The sequence below is a fragment of the Hippocampus zosterae genome, chromosome 20 (assembly GCF_025434085.1).
Source record: "Hippocampus zosterae strain Florida chromosome 20, ASM2543408v3, whole genome shotgun sequence".
Lineage (NCBI taxonomy): Eukaryota > Metazoa > Chordata > Actinopteri > Syngnathiformes > Syngnathidae > Hippocampus > Hippocampus zosterae.
In genome coordinates, this window is record NC_067470.1 from 4,795,724 (window position 1) to 4,814,405 (window position 18,682).

The following is an 18,682-nucleotide window of genomic DNA, read 5'->3' on the forward strand; positions in this document are numbered from 1 at the left end:
GTCAAATGATCTGGCGCATCTCCAGGCGTGATGACTCGGGGATGACGGCACAGTGAGAGCCAATTAGGATCATAAACTGGAGAAATGTTTTGCCTTCTTAATACATGAGGCAGCGCAGGCAGAACCGTTCGACGCGCGGGCTCTGGGCGTGGGTTCGAAAAGTTCCAGGACTAGGGGAGAGTCAATACTGGTGATGAGTCATGACAAACTATAAACCAAACACCAGAGCCTTCAGCGGGAGATGCAGAGGTTGCCAAGCCCAAAGGACCAAGAAATTAAAAAAAAGTCTAAGTCCAGTCAGGTTGATTGCGTTCATCGATGTTTGAGGCTACCTCCATTGTCTTGCCACAGGGCCAAATGATTAGCCAACATGTCTTCAAAGAGATCCATTTGCTTCACTGAGTGCGCGAGAAGATGCAAGAGATGTTTCAGGACAATTATTGGCTGCACACCGTGACAACGAGCCTGCTCACGATGCCTAGAGTATTCCTACCCAGGAATAACATCGCCGTGACCTCACCGAGTTAGCAGATTTGGCGCAGTGAGATTTTATTTATTTTCCTCTCTCAGGCTCAACTGAGTCATCAAGGTGAGCCATTTGGAAGCCATCAATGATAAAAGGTGATATGCACCCCCCACCCCCCAACAAGGTAAAACAGTTCCTGGCCCTCACATAAAAGAGGCGAAACCTCCCCCATCCAAGCTTCCAAATAATGTCTGGAGATACACGGTGTAGTATGCCAATCAGCCAAACTATTATGTCACAATTTTGACGGGCAGGAAGGCCCTCCATACATTCCACTATTCCTACAATGCGAATGTGGAAGCACAAGTGGGGGGAAAAAGAAACGATAAGGCCGTCGTAGTGTAGGAAAACAAAACTGACTTGCATTTTGTGAAAATCATTTTTTTTTGCCAACCAGCCACAGAACCTGAAAATCTTTTGACAGGTGCTCGGAGGCACCTTTCTCCTCACTGTGGGAATGTTACTGGCGTGCACACGCAGACACGCATGCACACACGCACACCGGTAGGGCGGCGAGAACGCTTCTGACTTGTTGTGGTACGTCTCTGTTTATGAAGACTGACAGCTCGCTGTGAACTCCAACACGCGTTGTACAAATGTCAGGGAAAAAAATACACCCGCAAACATCGCTTGCCACACGCGCCGATTTCCACTTATGAAGCGGGATTGCATCGTCGCTATTGCGGTTGTCAAACTCGTTGTTTCCAACTCGACTGAGAACAAATGGAAGAAAAATAACCGCTTTGTATTGTCGCCATAGTAACAAGTTCAACAGGTTAACAGAGGTGTGAGTCACGCCGTCATGTCCCCAAGTCTGCGAGTCATCACACAGGACTAATTAATGCCAAGTCATCCCGTGCATGTTTCATGTCTGAGCGTGTGCCTCTGCTTATGTGATTCACTTCTTTGCAACCTAACTGCAGCGTTTCGCCATTTGCTGGAACAATTTGTGTTTTTGTTGTTGCCTGAACTTAAAAGTTGATTTTCCGACTACCACACTGTAAAAAGCCATGAGGGACTATTACGAGATAATGACTAATTATGCTAATGTGTTTTGCCATTTCTTCTCCTTGGTCATTTTATCATCTGTCCTCAAGAGACCGCAGTCAGTAGTAATAACCATTTTTTTTTTCCCCCCTCAGCTCAGCGCTCAGTCACTTTAGAGGACACTGTGTCCTAAGCTGCAGAATTCTAACACTGGGCCCCTTAATCAGGACGCTTTCTGTAAATTCACATGAGCAGGCAGAAGGAGCGCAGTGCTGTTTGAATGGGCGCTGACCTTCATTAACCTAATAAATGCCGGCGGTGTTTCTGTCGCAGCACTTAATGTGTTTATCAGCACAAACAAACAAACAAATGTGACAAAAGCGTTTCGGGGCGGACACGGGAGTTTCCCCATCTGTGAAATGGATCCCCTCACCCACGAGTACCTTCTCCACCCCCGCCCCCCTCTCATCTTCACCACAAGCTGCGTGACATTGGTCTCTCCTGGCACAAAACACAACCAGAAACAAGACAACCGTGTTTTAATACCTACTCTAGGCCACATGTGTTTGTGTACGCTGCTGGATGATGCAATTATCAAACAAGTAGCAAAGTCACAAAGTGTAAAAAACAAAAAAGCATACACAGACATGGTAAGTTCTGTAAATCGAAAGAGCAGAAACGCGTGTCAGGAAGTGAGTGACAGGTAAATATGTTAATTTGTTCACTCACAAAGACATTATTGGAATTGTTGAAGAAAAAAAAACTAACAAAAATTGTAAATTTTTGTAGTGTAGTAGTACACAATGCCTTTCACGCAGGTAGACTCGGTAAAAAGTGATCCACCATAAAAAAATCAAATTCAGAAGTATTCAGTAGTGACGCCTGGTGAGGGATGCTAAATAAATTTTAAAAAAAGTAATTAAACTGCTCAATTGGTCTACTTTCAGTCATTGTCATTGCTTTTTGCACTGTTGAGCATCCAGGGCGTTACGAAATTTCCAATGGTTTCAGTTTGGCTTGGTTAACCCAGACCAACTTGGTGTGTTGACCAATGAAGAGATGCAAACTGTCAAACTGCCCTGCTGGACTACGCTAACGTCCACCTCGGCAAGAGCGTACCTTAATTCACGCGTTTCATTCACAAGAGTCTGTGGATTGCCCAACGATGGCAATGGAAAATGAAATACACAATAAATAAGAGATAATGGGTTATGCGTGTACAAAAGCTAACGGCTACTGTATTGTTATCCACCGACACGCCCTGTTGTGGGAATACAAGTAAGATATAATATAAATTGTTGTAACACTCGTGAGAAGAGTCAGGATTAGGCGACAGGTTGAATTAAAAACAACCTACCGAATGCTTGTTTTCTTTTTTTTATTTTATTTTGGCAGCAGCAGAGTCATAAACGCACGGCGCCTCTTTCCCCTCTTGGACTCGCAGGCCTCATTTAGAGTATTGTAAATGGAGTGGAGGCTTTTTCTCAATGAACTCTGAAGCGCCATGCTATCTGGCTTTGAGACTATCTTTATTTATTCTTATCACAAATGACATTTCAAGCGATTTATCAAGGCAGTCATTTAGTCCTCAGCAGACACCATGCGGTTCCTTGCAATGCACGGCATATGAAAGCAAGCTATTCATGGCAGTTTGCGCGCAGCTTTGAACAAACAGGAGCTTCCCATGAAAATAATCATACAACGGAAGCATCAGCGAACACCAAATGCAGCCCGCACGCTGAATTAAAAAAAAAAAGAGACATTTTTTTTTCCCCCACACAATTCTAAAACAGTTTCGAGGCAAGGTTGTGACATCATTTCAATACATTACATAATTTTTAAAAAATCATATTGGCTTTTTTTTTTTTCAAAATAACCCAATATGTGTGTTAATTTTGGTTCCATATGTTAGTAACTCCTGTGTGTGAGAGAGTGAATGAGGCCACTCGCCTCGGCTAATGGCTCTGGCTGGAGCCCCTCTTGAGAGAGCGCTGACCCCCATATACTCTCGCTCAGCTCCGGCCCACACACTGCCGTCCTCCACTCGACCCCTCTGCCGACCCTCGTTCGGAGGCCGAATGTAAACAATAATTGCAACATGAATTATGTCCCCCAAACGCAGCGTCTGCCCGGCTCCGGCTCCCCTCACCACAACCACCGCATCCCCCTAACGAGGCAGTGTTGATGAGATGATGATCTACTGTACTGTACGAGGTGCAGGGCGATGAGTCTGGCTTTTAAAGAACCACGTCAGCCTATAAATCTTTACGGTGCCTCCCGTTTGATCCTCAAACTCACATTACGGATAAAAGACCAACAAATATGTGGTCCATATGCCACAGATAAAAGGAGACGGGTGGGAGGGGGAAGGGGAGCGGGGCCATGTCATACTGATGGAAAAGATTGACAGACGGGATTTGGCAGGCAGTCAACCTGGTTTGTGCTATAACAGGCAGTGCGGCGCTTTTTTCCCCCCCAGATGTTCCTGTATATCACCAGTCTGTCATAGATGCTATATCGGTGACAGAAATATGGCAGAGTCGTTGGAGAGGGGCGCATCCGTAAATCCCAGCAGCGTGATTAATTAACAGGCACATACTGGATACAGCGTGTCAATAAATCATTCTGGTCGAACACCGAAAACTGACGTGCAGCTTTAAGGGTCGGCAAATGCATCTCCACGGCGCCGCGCTGCCAGCTGCAGTTTAACAGCCAACGAAGAGTAGCGAGCGGGTAGGTAGGTAGGCTTTTGCTTGGTTATCGAAGGGGAAGTGGAGACGGGCGACAATTGTGACCGTAGCTCCGCTTTTCAATCCGTCAAACTGGCTGGAGAAAAAGGAGTGAACACGTGGACAAAGGCAGCCGGAGGTTAGGAATCATTCCCAACCTCTCGAAATCACACTTGCTGTCGGTTTACGTGAGCCCATCTCGGAAATAATCTGCAGCCTTTTGAAAGGATTACGCCTCAAATGCCTCGCGGTAACCCTTGAGGGCTATTTATTTACTTATTTACTCATTTGACTCAAGGTGCACAAATAAAAATGGCATGAAATCACAAGATTATGATCACTTGGTATTTTATCTACACGCAGTCAGACACAAAACAAAATTGCTCAATCGGGCTTTTTGGAGTCAAACTCAACGGTTGCGAGAATTAATTGCATCGCCCTTTTAATTTTGCCAGCCGGATAACCGAAAGTCGTCATTGCAAAAGAAAATGGACCGCACCGATTTTGCCACCTCCCGCAAGCTTTTGAGGAGTCAGCGGCTATCTTCACTTTGCAAAGACACACTTCATTTTCAACGGATGCCTGAACTGGGCCCTAATGTCCCGTGTTATCAGAATGAATCAGCAGTGCTGATAAATTAGCGGTCGGAAAACACGCTCGGAAGGCCTGTCAGCTAATGGGCACGCTTTGTGTGATATTCATAGGCAATGCTTAATGTTCTGGAACCGATTCTGTCATTTCCATTATGTAAATACAGTTGCCTCGGTGCTATATTTTAATATATTGTCTCCCTTGTCTCAATTACTTGGGCTATTAAAAACAAAGAGGTGACGGAAATGAGGCGCTGTTATGTGTTTGCAGTTTGATGGCATGTACTAAGTGTTTATGAAAGCTCGTTTCACATTCTGCTGCATTCTGATATGTCAACACACTCGAAGGCGTTCTCTCCATTTGCCTCGGGTAGGAGGACTTGAAAATTTGGAAAGCATAAAAAAAAGAGAGCGGTGAATTAAACTGTGAACAATATGAATATCCACTGAAAGTATCATTTAATAGCGGCGGAAATGGTTTGAGTTTTTGTGAATGGTGATGAGTTTCAACTAATTAGCCGACGTAATTTGGTTCATTTGCGGCGGAATCTTTTTACAAGGGCTGACATTTTGCAATGTGTGACACTATGGTGACTAATGGTGAATACACACAGTTTCTCGTGCTCCTTAAAATAGTCATTTTGACCCCCCCCCCCCCCCCCCCCCTTGTGAGCACCTTAAACCGCAGGGTGGAAATGACTACTTATCCTATGGCAACGCTATTTCACAGCATGCTACAAAAGCTTGTTGGATTTTGTGATTTTTGTTGGAGAACGCCTTAAAGGAAAACGTTTCATGTTCCCTAAAAATATACCTTTTTTTTCCAGATAATGAAATGACAACGACCACTGTAGACTAAGCCACTGCAGGTTGCAAAAAAATATATATGCTATATAAATATAAACTATATACTATAGTTTCTTACACTCAGCACACATTTTCACTTTATTCCATTCTACAGTTTGTTTGTTTTTAATTTAGGGTTGCTAATACACAGCTAACACAATAGTGTGCATGTTAAACATTCATTTTTATTTTATATTTTTCAAAAGAGACTAACTGCAAATCACAGGTGCAAAGAAACCCAAGCCAAAATCCACGCTTGATTTTTTTTTTTAACCACACTTTTGTCTTTTAATTTTTTAATCTTGCAGGGGTCACTCAAATTTGCTTCAGATTTGAATAGGACTTCATCTAGAGGTTAGTTCCAATTATTTGTGCACATTTTTAATTGGGATTATTCGCTAAACAAAACTCATTTAGCAGTACTGGAAAGAAACCTCATGTGCATGGGTAACAAGTGGTTCATTTTGACTGCCTCAAAAAGTAGAGGAGCCATTTCGACTTCAACAATAAAAGAGAGAACTAATAACAATAAAAACACTCGGAAGGAAGAGTTAAAACATCAAGCCGTTCATCGTTGCAGGGATTGAAACTCGAACTTCGGAGTTGAAGAAAATAAACGCAGTTGAAAACCCCGGAGTGATCAGACTACTCCGCCTAGACAATTATCAGCATGTTGTTTCTCATATTTGGCCAATGTATTTGATTCCAACTTTCACCAAGGCAAACGAGGTAACGGGGATGGCGAATCCGCGCGCGGTCACCGGGCTGCTGCGCTCCAATGACTCGCCAAGGTGCGCGCGACCTCCACCGGCTCGTTAAAACAAAACAAAAAAAAAAGCGGTCAAAACGTGCGAGGAAAAGTTGTGGCTTTCTTTACCTTTTCGCTTTGATCTCCTCCTCCTCCTCCTTTTCAGCTTGCATTTAACCTGGCCACCTTGAGCCCCCGACGCGCGGCCGCTGTTCCCAAGTACGGACGCCATCTGCCCTTTGGAACGACTCGTCGGAATAACTTGCGACTTGCGACTCTTTCGCTTCCTTTATTTGCCCCTCCTCACTGGCAAAAAAAAAGAAAAAAAAGAGGAGGGCGCGTTGTTTTTAGCAGCTCCTATTATCGCAAGCTTCTGGCTGGAACTCCGCGACTGAAGGAGACGGTTTTCTCTGCGCTCAGCATCACTATTGCGGGTGCTCGGTGCTCTCTGCCTCTGTGGGAAATTTAGGCGTCAGCTACTTTGGGATTCAATCAAGCAGGACACGCGTGACGCCTATCTGTTCCTCAGCCAGCTTTCTAATTAGAGTCCAATCGCGGCTGTCTGGGAGGTGTGACATCACATCACAAAGCTCCACTCATAAACTGGCGCACCCCCCCCCCCCCCGCCCTCTCTTCTTCACCCGCGCCTTTGTTTGTGATACTTGTGGCATTTTGCTTCATACTTGGGTTGTTTACACTTTTGTTTCTTCCGCAGAGAGGACCTTCATTGTGCCTCGGGAAGTTCAGCTGTGACGTCACCTTGGCAGAGGTAATATAGTAGCAGGCTGGTTTATCACTCGTCATCATTTGCCAGTTGTCCATTGATGGATAATTGAGCATGACTTCCGCAATGTGGAAATTGTTCTTGAAACGGTCACAAGTTACTTGTTTGTATGTACAGGGTAACTGAAAAGCAACACCCGATTGCAAAATATTCCTCAATAGTATATTTATGTATTTATTTTAACGTCTAATAATCCAATCCAAGTTGCTGATGGTGTAGTGATACATTTGGCGGACTTGTGTGCGGGCATGTGATGGTGGTTCCCCCTCACTGACGGAGGGCATACGGGTGTGAATGGTCGTTTGTCTCTAGATGTGCCCCGCGACTGGCTAGCGACCAGTTCAGGGTGTACAGGGAGTCTGCTTTCCACCCGAAGTCAGCTGGGATAGGCTGAATGGGCGGATAATCAAATGGATAAAACAAAAAATGTCTTTTTTTGTCCACCTTTCAAGCATTCAGGTGGCGAGAGTAAATACACGTCGTTAGTTGGGATCGTTCGGGTGTTTGAATGCAAGCTTGAGGTTGCAGGGCAAAACTCCACTGACAGAGTAGACTGTGTTTAACGGCTGCAAACTTTGAAGATTGTGACATTTTGGCATTGTTGTGTGAAAGTGGAGTGTCGGGGCTTTCAGAAAGCATTTGTGGCCAGCCTAGCTGGAGGTTATTGTTTTAGTTTCTCGAATGCGTTAGGTCAGGTGGGTGTGGAGTGAAAGCGCTCTGGTACCAAGCGGACATGTTCTCAGACATCACGGTAGGTCGTTTTTTTTTTTTTTCCTGTCCAAACCTCATCAAAATAAAATGTTATTTACATGTTTTTATGTACAGCAGTCTAAATATGCGAGCTGCATCTAATTTATGTTCATCGAGCATTCATGGTCAAACTGAACAATAACACAAAGAGAGAGAGAGAGAGAGAGAAATAACATGCAGAAATAACAGCACAACATGTTTGTTGATGTCAGAATCCAAAGTCACTTTGGGGCACTGTTATTGGATGGAAACATTTCCACCTGGGCCTTCGGGCAGAAGATCGAGGAGAGCGAGGGTGTCGGGGACCGTGTGCCTGCCTGTCGCCTGCCCTCAGGACGCCCACAAATATCCATGTAAATTGCAGTTTAAGAGAAATCAATACAAGTGACAAGTTGCCAATGCCACTATCTGGGGCAGTAATGAAGGTGTGCTGGCAGGGGCCTGGAGCGCACATAGATAACGGAAAACAGGCTCGGTGGGGCAGGTTACACACACATCCAAACACAATACCAAAAGGTCAGTAGTTCTTACACTGGTGCAAAGTGCCCAGAGAACCTTAGACTCCCATTTTTTTACAATGTGCCACATGTTGATCAAACAATGACATGAGCATAAAATACGGGACGTGCACACGTGTGAGAGATAAAAATAAATAAATAAATGAAAATCCGAGGATGCTATATCTCGGTAAAACAGACACATATGCTTCAAACGCCAGGACTCTGACCTGATGTTTTTGGCAGTGGAAATATAACCCCCCCCCCCCCCCCCATCCCTCCATCTCATCTGACGTACATCAATCAAGCTTTGGGGTTTTTTTTCTTCCTATTTTAAAAATATGCTAATTTCTGCTTCGTAATGCATGCGATGGAGGGTACCGATGTTTGTCGGCGTGAAGCCCTGCAAATCCAGGCACGTCCGCGTATTTGTTGTGAGCCTTTTTCGCTTGATGTCATATCTACGGATTGAAGAGATGTAAAACTGAGATTACACCAAACGCGCAGTGACAACTCTCCTTCTTTCCCTTCATCGAATCAGCCACCTGCCATCTACGATAAGGGGACCAATCGCTGCGCCACTCTGACACATTCATTGGCTGCAAATTGTCTTTGGAGTTTATTTATTTATTCTTTTTTTTTGTTTTTTTGAAAAAATAAATCTTTTAAGACTCAGACAGACACAATGTTTCTGTTAAAATACTAGTACGGTCTTCGAGGGTTCAACATTGTTCTGTTTGTACGCTTTAACAGCAAAATAAAGTCCTCGCACCCTACACCGTCTTCAAAATATATGACAAATATGAGAGAATACAGTCATATCTGAACTCGATGGATTTACTCGCCTTATCAACCTTTGCAGCCAGGTTGGAGAGATGGAAGCCTGGGAGCCCCCCCCCCCCCGCCCATTAGTCTTTGGGACTATATTGACTTTAAGCTTTTAGTTTGCTTTTTCCAAAGGTGGAGCTTTGGTGGTGGTGTTGGTGGAGGGGATTAGTTGGCTGTCGTCTTATCATGTGTTCAGACGGGCAACTGGGAGAAACGCGTGCCTTCATCTCCCCGACACAGTCACTTTGTTGCTCTTCGGACACCACAGCAAACGAAACGCAACGGCAACAGTCTAAGACTGGCAGCCACCGTCCGTGCCTTTTCACAGGCTCCGATTTACTAATCTGGTAAGATAAATAAAAAAAAGTTGTCCCAAAATAAATAAATCAATACAAACTTGGAAGATCAGATTGGATGATAGAAATATCTGACACAAGATATATGATTTCAGAGACCGATACAAACGCTTTCACAATCACATTTTACTGCTCATAATGACCGTGTGGACATGCCAAAATATTGATTGAATTTTTATGTTAAATTTAATGCACAACAATGTTGGATATGGTTATTTTTTTTGTCATCATAGTTCTTGCAGTTTTTTTTTTTTTAACCTCTCAGTAGGATCCCGGCGCACCACCGTAAAATACAATCAAAATGTCAAACATGGGCGGCCCGGTAGTCCAGTGGTTAGCACGTCGGCTTCACAGTGCAGAGGTACCGGGTTCGATTCCAGCTCCGGCCTCCCTCTGTGGAGTTTGCATGTTCTCCCCGGGCCTGCGTGGGTTTTCTCCGGGTGCTCCGGTTTCCTCCCACATTCCAAAAACATGCGTGGCAGGCTGATTGAACACTCTAAAAAAATTGTCCCTAGGTGTGAGTGTGAGTGCGAATGGTTGTTCGTTTCTGTGTGCCCTGCAATTGGCTGGCAACCGATTCAGGGTGTCCCCCGCCTACTGCCCGAAGACGGCTGGGATAGGCTCCAGCACCCCCCGCGACCCTAGTGAGGATCAAGCGGCTCGGAAGATGAATGAATGAATGTCAAACATTTTTGACTACCTCCGTCACACTGTTGCTAAAAATGGCAATGTTGTCTTTGTATAGGCAATTTCAACCTCATTCAACGATGCTGTGGGCTGTGAGTATACGCTCTGTGTGCAAGTGCAGTTTGGAATACACCGGAGGACTTTTTCCTGATGTTAACATGCCACCAAGGTTGTTTAACGGTAAGTAATTGTGGGTGACAGACTCCAGCATGCAAGACTGGCCACACCTGCAGCTCAAATCCACATAAATCCAAAGATGTACGTCGGCAGAACACAAAAATGGAGAAACGGTTGAAGAAGCACAGGAGGCACGAAACAGAGAGCCGGGAGTCAACACAAACACGCGAGACGAGAGGAAAACTGGAAAAAGTTCGAAATGAAAAAAAATGAACACTCCTCAGTAATCGAAATAGTTTCCAAATCTGTCTTGCGGTTTTCTGTAAGGTGCACAACAAACGACCGTAAGAGACTGACAAAAAAGCTACCATACAGCTTCAGTCAAGGCAGATTTTCAAAGGCCCGCAACGACGCTGGTACTGATTGCCGAGCGTCTCCAATTTGTTACAAAATGCTAAACAGTATTTTAGTCCAATTGCACTTACTTAAAGCAAGATGTGGTTTCCAATGTTAATTTGTGGGTGAAGTTTACTGGTGATGTTTTCAAGTGACCGCAAACTTGGTTGAAAATAGGAAAAAGGTGTTAATAAAAGAAAAAAAATGATTGTAACAATGTCAGAAGTGTTCACAGTTTCTTGATTTGAGCAACTTGACAAATGTTTGCATCCATAACTGTGACCGCTAAAGTTCACATTCCCAAATGAAAACTTTGAAAGTGACATTGAAGACTTCATTTTTAGTGTGTGTCATAGCAGTGGTCGGGGGGGAAATATCTATTGCAACACTTTCCTCTGGCTGCAATCTTTTTTTTTTTGGGGGGGGGGGGGGGGTTTCTCCTCTCTGCAACCTTCCTTCTAGCCTTCTTAATTGACAACCATTAATCACATTAAGTCTTTGGGAGAATTGTCTACCCGGCGTCAGTCATGGCTGACCCCAACATTTGGAGAGTGAAGATAAAGATGATGCAGTGACAGCTCTGAAATAGCCCCCCCTTTTTTCCCCTGGGTCAGCATTTCGGGATAATATGAATGTCATTATACATAAGAGAGACGAAACAAATGAGTTCTTTAAGGGGAGTTGAATGAAAGTGGGATTTTTGAGCGTTTCCGCGGATAAATTAGCTGGGTGGATTTCAAATTAGCATACGAGAGGCGGAAGTCTTCATATGTGCCTCTGCATTTCGGTGAGATCATCTTGCCCGCTTCACATCACGACATTATTCGTCTTAATACATTTATTTTTGATTGTTTGTATTTGCGGCGACGTCTTATATTGGATTTCTTAATTTTGGAATGTGCCATTTGCTAGGCTGAATTCCAATCTAAATGTCTCTGTGAATAGAAGCTAACATCTTGCCCTTAATGTCACATAACATTATCAGCCCCGTGGTTCCGCACAATAGAGCCATTGTGCTCGGTGGGGACGAGGAGGGGGGTGTGGGGGGGCTTATCAGTGAAAGACAGGAAAGGAGAAAATGAATAGAATAAAAGTAAATTCGATCTGTGTTTTGCAAAGACGAGAGTTCTCCAAATGGTATTATTCAATGCCTGATTCAGAAACCTCATTCAAAACGCAGATGAACGACAACGCTCTTAAAAATCACCAAGGGCATATCCGCCGTGGTTTTTCTTTGCACTTCAAAGCGTATTTGCAGTTGTTGATCATGTGACTTTGACTTCAACACTTTTGATTGACTTGTAACGGCAGAAGACAAAAAAGCAGACGTTCCACGCACCGCCTGCTGATTTGTCTGCCTTTCTTGGACAATGCCAGAAAATGGCCGTGTATACGCCTGGACTGTCCGTCGGTCGACAGGGGGTTCCGTTGTATTTTGCTACGTATTAGAACTGGAGACCTGTCGTTCGCAGGGCACAGATAGACAACCATCACTCACCGAAATGATCATCTCTGGATTTAATTTTTAAGAGTTATTCTTCCAGTTCTTTGTATTGTATCTCATTGCTCTTTTGCTCGACATGCCGTCGTCTTTTCCCTTTGAGCTGCGTTTTCAGGTGCAAGGAGATCTGTACAGACAAATCGCGAGGAGGTCCCTGAAGCTACATAAGCTGGTTGTGCCAGGTCTGATTAAAATGAATTCTGCATCGAGGAACAGGAGGGGAGGAGGGGTGGGGGGTATGGAGTCTGGGGGCTCAAGACAGGTAAGGTTGCTCTCCTGACATCTGGCAGAGCAATTTGACTTATGTAATTCAAAAACAGCACGCCAACCCTCTGCTGTGGGTTTAACGCTCCTTTTCTTGTCAATATTGCTTGTAAATTCACATGAGACAACCCAGAGGAGGACAAGGACATTAAGTGTTTCGCACCTCAGAACTGCATCTTGGGAATTCTGTAATCGAAAATCGTAAGACAAAATAATATTTGACCCGTCACGAGTGGCTGATTGACAAATGTGCTTTGGGCCACTTGTAAAATGCATACTTGTCTAATTTTAGCGCAAACGTTTCGGCCCCCGGGACAGACAATTAGATTCCAAAAGATTCTCAAGGCCTTGAAACTCAGCTGCATCTCATTTGGGGAACACCGATTAATTGCCTCTTTTCCAAGGCAACATTAATCCTGGAAAGTGCCTCGATTTGGTGCTCCTGCATCTCAGGGAGCCTCCATTCATCTCTCACACGCCACTAAAGCCGTGGCGTCAAGTCAAAGCGGCCCTCCCCTTCCGCACACACTTTACGACATCACTAACATCCAGCTCATTAGCACTTTAAAGCTTTCCTGAATTACTTTAAGTCTTGTTTGATGTATTACAGAGTCGCAGTTGTGCGAATGGCAGGAAGCACGAAGAGCAACATTGTCGCTTCTCACGGCGAGCAGTTCGTTAATCTCGCCATGCGGGGTAATTTTCTAGCTCGGGTGCACTGGATTTTTTTTTTTCCCGGGCCCTTGTGGTTTGCTGCTTCAGAGCCATCTAATACCTCTTGGAATGAACGCAAAGATCAGAGAGGGAGGCACAGTTGTCCCTATGTGATATTTGCAAGGCGCCGTTTTAATTAATTTCCCCTGTCTTTGTTCACGGGACCGTGTGCGTGCCGAATGGCAGCATATGGTGCTGTTCTGTTTTGCAAATCCTCCAGAATCCAATGGTGTGGGATTTATGAAAGTAACAGATGAGGTTTTGATCATCATGGTGGGCCGCTGATCGTCACCGCTGGAGAAAAGCGGTTGTGCTTGAGATTCGAGTGGCCCGGCATATGCTGAGCATGGACGGCGAGAGGTCATCCAGCTCACCGGCTATTTCATTAGTATACCAACAGATGGCTGCAGGAATGTTCATCATTAAAACATCCCTCTGCTGAATCAGTTGTGCGTCATTAAATTTTTAAAATTGACTCGCACTGTCATAGCTGATATTGAACGTGTTGTCTGGGTTTCGACTGTTCTGTGTCAAGTGTGACCATGAAGATGTGCGTCGTGGCAGCGGAAATAGAAAAAAAATTGAATATATTCAAACTGGAATCTTGCACATGTGAATAAAAAGCTGATATGTAATTTACCAATGGGAGCGCAGCATGAATAAACCGATCTGATATGGGCTTTCAATACAAATTCAACGTAATTGATTGATGATGGGAACGTGATCACGTCTGCTCAAACAACAAAAATGTTTACAAAAAAAAACGACTATCACTCCAAACCACAGCGAAAACATGCAAAATCAAATTTGGTAGCTCAAATCATCTTTCCCCATTGATATATATGGAAATGCTATGAACCTGTGAATATTTTCATTCATATTGATACCTTCTAAGGTGACAGGAAAAAAAATGACCTGGAAACTGATTCACAATCATTATTGGTTTCTCACTTAATACAATACAATACAATACAATACAATACAATACATGCTGATTTATATAGCGCTTTCACAACAGCGGTAGCTGTAACAAAGCGCTTTACAAAACAGTTAACATAAGGTAAAATAATAAACACAACACATAACATAAAACACAGACATACTTAAGGTGAATAGTTCAGTGAGATTCTGACATTTTTGAGAAATTGAAATCCGAAAATCGCTCATACATTCCGTGTTTTATTTCAGACCCACTGCGCTGGTGTAATCAAGGCCAAATCACTTCAAACTCATCTTGTTTACTGCACACTGCATCAAGCTGGAGATAATTCATGCAGGGCTTTCCCACTCAAGATTTGCCAATAAATCAAACGATTGATTGGAACTCACTTGCCAGCATTCTTGATTTAAAAAACAAAAACAAAACACGTTTGTATGTGCCGGGGACAAGGCCGATTTCGACTTCAATCGCACCCCCGGCACCGCATTGTTCTTGATTACAAGGCCCCACTGAGTCACCGTGCCGGCATTCTCCCCTCCAATGACAACGCAGGGTGAATGGCGTGTAATCAATTTTTGATCCAATCAGCGGCGGATTCTTGCATGATTGACAGAGGGGTCTCTGTGGGACTCTGATGAGGGCGAGCAGGCGTGCTCCCTGGGGATCAAGGGGCCACAATGAAAAGATATTCTGGCAATCATTTGCTCAATTCTGCTGTTTCTGACTCCGTTTTTCTCCATGTTGGGCATTAAATAGGGCCAATTTACAAGGACAGGGATATATATATAATATATATATATATATAAAATGTAGTTAATAGGTGACCAGTAATGTGATATGACTCAACAACTCCTTCATATGACCAGTAGATGGCGGTAGTTAACATTTTACATGGAACTAAAATCGAGCCAGCCTCTTTTCAGACACAAGCATCAGTCATAATGTGCAATGCTTGTCCTTTGCCCTATTTTAAAGATTGTTTCCCTTAAATGAACTACACATTTAGGCAAACTTGTTATTCTTGTCATACTGACTGTGGCAAGCATCACCATAATGCAAGTCATTTGATGACAGCAAAAGTACTCAGCTGGCCAAAAGTTGGCACAAAGACAATGAAGACCAAACAACACGCATTCCGCCACTGTATACCCAATATTTATCTGATTTTAAAATCCACAACGTGTAACACGGACACAGTTACAGTCATCAAAATGAAATTTATGCTATGCTCGTCATCAAATTCAAAACAACAACAAAACAACACTGCAGTGAGACAAATATAAAAGACCCAACAGCAGCAGCATGTCTTTGACTTGACAGAGCCGAGGGATGGTAAACTGTCAAGGGAATTCTCTTTTGCCTCTTTAGTTAAAATTGATTTCTTCAAAGGCAACTCTTTTTTTTTTTTAATTAAAATATTGAGCTAGCTAATTGTGGAATTGATTGTGGCCGTGTTTTGTATGGTGTGAAGCAATACACAGATGCCCAAAGTGCAATCCTGTATCTGCATCAATAAACTAAAGTGCACCTTCTGCCCGTCTTGCTTCGTATATTCTAGCATACACAGGAAGGATTTTTTGTATGCTTAATGCTATAATCTCACATCCACTCAAAACGCTGCAAGAAGCTACATGTACAAGTGACAGCATGGGAGCCTTTAACTCACAGCAAACCCGCTAAGTAGCTTGAAGACTATCAAGCAGGATTATACACTGGACCCATTCGAACTTGGCGGAGGGATATGCACGTGGTTTTCATGTACGATAGCTTCTCTGGTTAACGGACAGCTGAACTGTAAATGTCGACTCCAAAGACTTCTATGATGAACTCGTACCTCTCGCCCTGCCAGTAAGATTTATGACGCTTGTGTGATGGAATTTCTTCTGGGAAAATCATGTGACAAACCTAAACCTTCACATTCGTCTTTCTGGAGGGCTCACATTACCTTCAGAGACATTATATCTCAGCCGAGCTTTTTGTCAGTGGATTCATCACAAGAGCTTCAATTATTCACTGAGTAGAAGCCTACAATCAAGTGAAAAAAAATGGTTCCCCATTAAAAACGACAAAGCTCTCCAGGCAAATGTCCAAACTCACTTTTTTCTGTTATTTACTTACTTGCACACACTATAATTAAAATTATATTATGTACTTGCATTATTTTGAAAACATATTTTTTAAAAGACAGACAAGATCAAGGGCATCACTCATTTCCATCCCGTGCATCCATTTTCTGATCCGCTTCTCCTCACAATTGTCGCGGGCGTGCCGGACTCTCCCAGTTGTCTTCGGGCAGTAGGCAGGGGACACCCAGAACTGGTTGCCAGCCAATCGCACGGCACACACAGACAAACAACCATCCGCACTCACAATGACACTTATGGGACAATTTCGAGTGGTCCATTAACCTGCCATGCATGTTTTTGGAATGGGGGAAGAAATCGGAGTACCCGGAGAAAACCCACGCAGTGACGGGGAGAACATGCAAACTCCGCGCAGGAATGGGACCTTGTACCTCTGCACCGTGAAGCAGACGTGCTAACCAGTGTGCCGCCACATGACTCACTCATGAACTTAAAATAATTTGGTTCGTGAACAGGATAGTCCCACAGAAATCCACTGAACGACTTGCGTATAAGCTCTGCTTTAGTTGATGTGGCGATTGAAGCTATGACATAACCGTGAAGTGTACATTTCAAGTACAGCAAATTAACTCCCACCAATCTAGTGTTGACTGAAGCAAATCTCTCTCCGTTGACCCATTCGCACACGTAAGCACACGTACGGAGACGACTCAGATCTGGGCCTGACAGACGTGACACATCATGAGCGGATCGGGCTGTTAAATATGAAAGGGAAACGCGTCCCTTGCTTTGCTAGTTCAACATGTTGCAATTAATTACGTCTCACTCAAGCGGGTCGCTAAATGACTCCAGTCAAGTTTTTACATTCCTTGTCAACATTTAAAACTTCAACATAAACACATTCAGACGCACACTCGATAGTCAGCCCCCCCACACCCCCCAGTGGGACATCATAAATCACACTCGGGAGCCGATGAGCAGCTTCGCTTTCCTTCTTTGAACCTTCCCTGTTAGCTGTCCTGTCACGTTAGCACCGCAGAGTAATTAGTACGACGTATCTGCAGGGAGAGAGTGCCACTAATACACAGTGAGGTGCTACTGTAATGGCCTGGCGACACTTCTATCCCGAGAGAGAGACAACAAGGGTTATGGAGCACCTGTAAACATGACCCTGTTGCTGCATTTATTAGTAGCGGGCGATATTGTGTAAAATCTCGCTGCGCTGACATGAGCTGCTTATTGAACAGCGGTTGTCTCGTCAGGTACGCGTCGAGAAAAAAAAAATGAAGCAAGGAATGAGGGGAATAAACATTGACATTTTTTCACAAAACGAGGAACGAGTGAGAAAGCTGCAAACGTCACCACTGAGGAAAAATCATTCTCACTTCAATCCTAGCGAGACTAAAACGGATTCAAGGATTACGCTGTGTGCTCACTTAGCTTTAATCAAAGTGCAAAGCCGCGCGGGCTAGTTTGGTCCTTGTTTGACATTTAAGACAAGCGCGTTGTGGAACACAGCCAGGAAAGACTCGTTTTGCAACATCTACCTCGGATCTAGGACCACATTTCTATTTGGGGAACCTTTTGCAATCGCTTCCCCTGTGCATCTTTTAGATTTCAAACATTTTCGGGCGATGACTTTCATCGTGATCATCTCGTGTGTTCCAAGTTCATGTTCAACACCGATTGCTCTCGGTTGTTTGAAGTGGTTTTGGCGTCGAAATTTTTCTCCCGGAGCGCACTTTGTGTTTGTGTATGATCTCCATATGGAAGGCTGAATGTTGTAGGCTTGATCTCTGGAAAGCAATAAGGCAGTTTTTGTTTTTTTGATTTTGCTTTACCCACACATTCCCTCTGGGATGAGGTTTGCGCGACTGTGAGTCCTTGTACAAACAGTGCAGGTAAGTCTGAATTTGTCTCGATTCTTTCAGGAGGGTGAAACGACAAAGAGCGCCATGAAGCTTTCTCACACGAACAAAACATGGGGAAAAAAAGTAAACGCGTGAGTAGGCATCCAGCCCAGGAATAACCGTCGTAAAAACCTGATATAGAAGTTAATGTCTATGGAAAACCTCTGTTTCAAATCTATTTTTTTTCATCTGTCTACTTACAAACTGAACAACACACTTCATTGCCACCTGATTTTTTGGCTGCTCCATACCTTTTTCAGAGCCCTTAAAGAGGCGATTCGGAATCACCCTTGTAACGCATGACGAGTCATTTTCCTCATTACGAGCAATTCGGCGACTATATTCAATTGGCATCTCTTCTCTGCTCACCGGTGTGAACTTTGCGAATGTTTCTCACTCATTATCAGTCCAACCCAGATAGACCGTGT

General features: G+C 43.9%; 3 protein-coding genes across 4 annotated transcripts in view; 1 reads left to right on the forward strand and 2 right to left on the reverse strand.

Moving 5' to 3' along the window:
* The window catches only part of LOC127593357 (leukocyte elastase inhibitor-like), a 281,443-nt gene that overhangs the window by 176,875 nt on the left and 85,886 nt on the right, over positions 1 to 18,682 (reverse strand). The window lies entirely within an intron of this gene.
* The window catches only part of LOC127593348 (WD repeat-containing protein 37-like), a 217,927-nt gene that overhangs the window by 98,495 nt on the left and 100,750 nt on the right, over positions 1 to 18,682 (forward strand). The window lies entirely within an intron of this gene.
* The window catches only part of adarb2 (adenosine deaminase RNA specific B2 (inactive)), a 127,608-nt gene that overhangs the window by 81,180 nt on the left and 27,746 nt on the right, over positions 1 to 18,682 (reverse strand). The window contains exon 1 of one of the 2 annotated variants that reach the window (XM_052054725.1): positions 6,556 to 7,012. The exons of the other annotated variant lie outside the window; for it this stretch is intronic. Coding sequence (XP_051910685.1) covers positions 6,556 to 6,658 — 103 coding nt within the window. The 5' untranslated portion in view covers positions 6,659 to 7,012. Of the gene's footprint in view, positions 1 to 6,555; positions 7,013 to 18,682 lie in introns of those variants that run through there. 2 annotated transcript variants of the gene reach the window in all.